This window comes from Mustelus asterias, chromosome 10 (genome assembly GCF_964213995.1).
Source record: "Mustelus asterias chromosome 10, sMusAst1.hap1.1, whole genome shotgun sequence".
Classification (NCBI taxonomy): Eukaryota; Metazoa; Chordata; class Chondrichthyes; order Carcharhiniformes; family Triakidae; genus Mustelus; species Mustelus asterias.
This window is the reverse complement of record NC_135810.1, coordinates 72681093-72687256: the sequence shown is the minus strand read 5'-3', so window position 1 is coordinate 72687256 and position 6164 is coordinate 72681093. Positions and strand designations below refer to the sequence as shown.

At 46.4% G+C, this 6164-nt stretch overlaps 1 protein-coding gene across 1 annotated transcript; it reads right to left on the bottom strand.

Annotated features, from left to right (window-relative positions):
* Positions 1–914: 914 nt before the first annotated feature.
* LOC144500043 (BTB/POZ domain-containing protein KCTD21-like) lies at positions 915–1697 on the bottom strand. Its single transcript, XM_078222804.1, has one exon. It carries the CDS (start codon positions 1695–1697, stop codon positions 915–917), a length of 783 nt encoding a protein of 260 aa, XP_078078930.1.
* Between the last annotated feature and the right edge of the window lie 4467 nt (positions 1698–6164).

Below are 6164 nucleotides of genomic sequence, written 5' to 3'. Positions count from 1 at the left end.
TCTTGGTAAGTTGTCCTGTTTCCTTCACTTCCACCATTAGTTAATGCATTCTTTATTAATATACATCATAGATGTTATTTGGAAGTATATTTAACACAAATCATGAAAATTACTTCAACCGCAGCAGTTTTGCAAATCTTCAGCAGAACTATAATACACAACATAATGACAGAATATAATATTTGGTGACATTTGTTTTAAAATTAAATGCCATGGTTAAATATTGAAATAAAGAATCAAATAGCACAACATCTGATTACAAAAAACCTATATTATGAATTAGTGATGCAAATTTGTAGCTTTAATCCAGAGGCCCTTTCCCTGTGAAAACATTTTGTAAATTCAAATCTGGTGTTATAAATTAACTGTATCTAATAAGATTTTAACTCCCAACATTAAATTTAATGGAATTGAAGAACCATGTTTTAGATTTTGTTGTTTGTTTCATCACTAAGACGACTTGACAAAACAATTAATCCATTATTAAGAACATCCTATTGAAGGTTTGGCTTGCGCATGTTAACTGTTTTGTACAGTACACAACATAAAATGTTGAATATTGTACTAAGATAATTTTCCTACAACGATACATTAAACCTAGGTTTCATTAGAAGTTATCTTTTCAAAACTATACATTTCTCAGAAATGGTGAACATTAAAAATCCAATGCAAAACAGTATCTACATAGTACAATAATTGTAAAAGTCAGTTTGAACAAGTGGCAGAATTTGCCAGTATTATGATTAAATAAACAATCACACATATTACATTGTTAAATTTTCACTGTTTAAAGCAATAAAGACAGTGTGGGTAAATGCAGCAATTCTGAATCTAAAGTGCCATACAGTTTAGGGAAAAAGCTTAAGGCTTTTGCTATTACACAGTAATAACCAGTAATTAATACTTTAATTGATTTATTTATATCTGACTAAGCGTAGTACCTTGTAATTCATGAAGTCAGAGGAATCTGGTTGTAATGAATCCACATGGAATCCATCACTCATTGCTGTTTTTAACACTTCCTCTACAAACAACTGAAAATTGTTAACTTGCTCATTTGTAGGCACAATCCATAGTCTTTTTAAATTCTGTCTTGTATACTCATCTTCAGGCAACACTGCCACATGTCCAACCCACTGTAGTGTCAAATGGTGTGGATCCTTTTTCTCATAACCAATTGGTAAAAGTTTACCATTGACAAAGTAAGAAAACTTGGAGCTCAAATGCTTCAAGAATTCAGCTGATGTGCAAAATATGTTTGCATCAAAAACCTCTGTGCTACATGACGTTAGGTTGTACATTTGTGGGGCTGGTTTAACTGTGAAGTAAACAGTTTGCAGTCTCTGATCAAGAGTAATGTTGAGCATTGCATTCCTCTCTGCTTTGGCATTTTCAGACTCTCTCTCCTGCAAAGCCTCTATCAAAGGCTGGATCTGGTAAAAATCAGCTTCTCTCTTCAAAAGCCCCACTTCTTGAAAATCATCTGGGAGATCCAGGTTTGATGTCCGCAGAAAATTTAGAATATATCGAAATATTTTGCCATCTCTATCGATGAAAAAATTACCATGCTGATCGCTAGTCGAGGGCATTTTTCCACTGAACATTACACCCAGCATCGAGTCTGGATAACGTGTTAAAGTTGCTAGAGAACTGGTGTATAGTTTTCCTCCTACATTTAATGTTATAGGGTCAGACATATTGACTTGCCACTGTGCCGGATCTTAATTCTCTACAATCTGTTTTATATAAAAAGGAAGACAGAAAAAAGGTTTTATGAAAACAGCGTTAAATGAAAAGATCAAGAGCATTGCACTAAACAGAAGTACTCCTATTCCACCTCTCCCCTTGCTATTTTGAAAGGAACAGGTTGCAACTTCTTATTCTTATGCTTGTCCAGGAAAGGAGGAAGGCTATGATGATATAACAGTTTTGTGATTATATTACTTAATCCAGCAAAGATCAGATTAGTTGGACTAAGTTGTTGACTGTGGGATCTTGTATACAAATTGGCTGTCACATTTGCCTAACAGTGACTGAAAGTAATTCAGTAGCTGTGAAGCATTTTGGAATATCCTGAGGATGTGATAAAGTGTTAGCTAATGCATAAATTCAACCAGTGCTGCTCCCCTTGAAGCCATCCAAAGAGACAGTATCATTTTTAGCATTAGCCATGATCTTATTGAATGGCAGAGCAAGCTCAAGGGACCAAATGGCCTACTCCTCCTAATTCGTACATTCATAGTACCATCACTTTGTGAAATTGAGTCAGACTGTTAGAACTGACACGGTTAGAACATGCAAACTCCACACAGTCACCCAAGGCCAGAATGAACCTTGGTCCCTGGCACTGTGAGGCAGCAGTGCTAACCACTGTGCCATCCCATTTAGATTTCTGTTGATTTGCCAAATATAGAAACTCAAGACACAGTGGTTTAAAAAAAGGAAGTTATAGCGTAGGGCATATAGGAGCACATAGAATCAGAATCCCTACAGTATAGGAGGCGGCCATTCAGCCCATTGAATCTGCACCGACCACAATCCCACCCAGGCCCTATTCCCGTAACCCCACATATTTACCCTACTAATCCCCCTGACACTAGGGTCAATTTAGCATGGCCAATCAACCAAACCTGCACATCTTTGGAGTGTGGGAGGAAACCCACACAGACACGGAGAGAACGTGCAAACTCCACACAGACAGTGACCCGGGGCTGAAATTGAACCCAGGTCCCTGGCGCTGTGAGGCAGCTGTGCTAACCACTGTGCCACCCGCACAGTAACTGCCAAAAGAAAACATCAATGCTCACTACCTTCTACCAACCCAATAATCAGAAATTATTTCGCCATTTTATATCACTAGTTTGATGAAATGCTGAGGAGAATAGAGGCATAAGCTGGAAGTTTACCAGCCCGCCCACCACGGGGAATCAGAGCAGAGGAGGAGCAGACTATTGGTCAGGTCCATTGACCTCGGACAGGACTTTATAGTTTCGGGATGAGCAAGGCAATAAAATCTCATCCATTAACACTTTTGATTCCTGGCTACTAGTCTGGGCTTGCTAGTTAATGCCTAAATGTCTGGTAACACTTGACATCAAAATTAGATCTTCCCCATTAAATCCAATGTTCCTACTAGTTATAAAATTTGGAAACACCTTGAAAATGTCACCCACCAAAAAACTTCTGTTGAGTTTGTGAATGTCTTGTTCAAAACGGATGAATATTCAATAAATATTGAGCATGCAATATAAACACTAGCATTTCCTACCTTAAGGAACAATCCAACTAAAGAATTATATCTGAAAGTGGAGGGTTTAAGAAAAGTGCATTCAGTCCACAGGTTACTCCCTTTTTTCATAACCTTAAAATATGACTATCATATCAGCAATCGAACCATATTTTTTTTTACATGATTAATTTTGCTTCTGTGGAGACCAGACATTTCTGATTTCTGCATGCATCCAGTGCTGCTCTGATAACACGTTAGTGACACTGACACCTCAAACACCTCAACGCTGTTGCATTCTGTCATATGAAAGTTAGTTTCAGATCAGCCTTGAATCCCATAACTGGATGTACAACAGCAGTAGCAGAGTCTTCAGCACCTGGCCTGGTGTTTCACTAAAATCATTAACAAATGGTTCAGGAGATTTCTATTCCCTACTTTCAGGAAGGGACTTCAAAAAAAAGGGAAAATATTTTTCTACATTATCTTGTTTTCATTCCTTTGTTTTATTCCTTCAGTTCAAAGCATGGAATTCCATGTTACTTTTGCTATAAACATTTTTTTTAAGAACATGAAAACCTCAATTTGAGGAATAGCATAGACAAAATTAAAGTATTGAGTTTTTTTAATGTAAATCTTAGTTGAGCTAAAGGATAAAAGCCTTTCAATTAACATTGTATCAGAATTAAGTTGTAAAGATCAGGAAGATCGGGTCGAAGGAGGATGATACAAGGTGGGAGGAGGCACCTTTGGAGATTACACACCAGCACAAACCTGTTGGGCCAAGTTACCTGTTCCTATGTTGTACAATGCAATTTTATTCAAGATGAGGGAAAATCAATGCATGATTAAACATGTCAGGAAAAGGGATTCGCTTCGTTGAGAACTGATATCAGTTTTAGGGCAGATCAAAGTTATTCTGCAAAACTATCTGAATAGGCGGGTTGCTAATGTATTGGTTAAATTGGGAAATGACAAAGTATTTAATCTGAGAGAGGGTTCTTGAGAATAAACGAGCCAAGATCAGCTAATACAAAAGGGAGAAATAAATGGTAATATCGATGCAGAAAATAACTTAGCAATGAGGTATATGGTGAAGTTAAAGAAAATCAAATTAACTACTTATACGATGGTAAAAAAAGGAATGGAGGTAGAGGTAGTTTAGCCAAAAATTCATAAAAAGTACTTGTAAAATATGTCAAAATGTATGCATTGCAACATAAGTATGGAAAGTAAACCAAGGAAACAGATTTTGATTTAGTAGCATTAATAGAAACCTGACAAGAAATGAAAACTAAAGATATTGGGAGGGATTCTCCCAAAAAAAATCTAACTGCCAAATTTGCGTACAAACTGGAGTACATTCCGCTGTTTTTTGCAGCAGGATTTTCAAAATGAATCTCCCAACTTAGTGCACCACAGAGAGCCCTAGTGTGAATCTCGTTAAAAATCTGTGGGCGGGAGAGGCTGACACCGTAGCATTGAGCGGGCCACTGCCAGCCACCTGATCGCTGGCCAGCCCAATGACACTGCATCACTGGTTCTGCAACCCCCCCAGCCCCCCATCGCGGGTCTCCTGGATGTGTCCAGGCCAGCCTGACAACACCACCCGATCCCCCCTTCCCCCCCACTCCCCCCTTCCCCAACCAGCAGCCCACCCCCCCTTCCTCCAACTGGCAGCCCCCACTCTCCACCCCCCCTTCCCAAACCGGGCAGCCCCCACTCTCCCCCCCCCCTTTCCCCAACCGGCAGCCCCGACTCCCCCACCCCGCTTCCCCCAACCGGCAGCCCCGACTCCCCCCCCCCCCCCTTCCCCCAACCGGCAGCCCCGACTCCCCCCCCCGCCCCCTTACCCCAACCGGCAGCCCCGACTCTCTCCCCCCCCCTCTTCCCCCAACCGGCAGCCCCGACCCCCCCCTACCCCCAACCGGCAGCCCCGACCCCCCCCCTTCCCCCAACCGGCAGCCCCGACGCCCCCCCCCGCCCCCTTACCCCAACCGGCAGCCCCGACGCCCCCCCCCGCCCCCTTACCCCAACCGGCAGCCCCGGCTCCCCCACCCCGCTTCCCCCAACCAGCAGCCCCGACTCCCCCCCCCCCCTTCCCCCAACCGGCAGCCCCGACTCCCCCCCCCCCTCCCCCAACCGGCAGCCCCGACTCCCCCCCCCCCTTCCCCCAACCGGCAGCCCCGACTCCCCCCCCCCCCCTTCCCCCAACCGGCAGCCCCGACTCCCCCCCCCCCCCCCTTCCCCCAACCGGCAGCCCCGACTCCCCCCCCCCCCCCCTTACCCCAACCGGCAGCCCCGACTCTCCCCCCCCCCCCTTCCCCCAACCGGCAGCCCCGACTCTCCCCCCCCCGCCCCCTTCCCCCAACCGGCAGCCCCGACTCCCCCCCCTGCCCCCTTCCCCCAACCGGCAGCCCCGACTCTCTCCCCCCCCCCCCTCTTCCCCCAACCGGCAGCCCCGACTCTCTTCCCCCCCCCCCTCTTCCCCCAACCGGCAGCCCCGACTCTCTCTCCCCCCCCCCCCTCTTCCCCCAACCGGCAGCCCCGACCCCCCCCCTTCCCCCAACCGGCAGCCCCGACGCCCCCCCCCCCCCCGCCCCCTTCCCCCAACCGGCAGCCCCGACTCCCCCCGTTCCCCCTCCCCCAACCGGCAGCCCCGACTCCCCCCGTCCCCCCACCGGCAGCCCCGATTCCCCACCATACCCCCTTCCCCCAACCGGCAGCCCCGACTCCCCCCCCGTTCCCCAACTGGCCGCCCCGACTCTCCCCCACCCCAACCGGCAGCCCCGACTCTGCCCCTCCCCCCCCCCCCCCCCCAAACCGGCAGCCCTGACTTCCCCCTCCCCCTTGCAACCGGCAAACCCTACTCTCCCCCTCCCCACCCCCCAAACCTGCAGCCCCGCCTCCTCCACCCCACCCCCCACCAGCCCCGACT

Bases quoted from the DNA above. Each gene is read 5' to 3' on its own strand.
- LOC144500043 (XM_078222804.1), bottom strand. From the start codon at position 1,697: ATGTCTGACCCTATAACATTAAATGTAGGAGGAAAACTATACACCAGT.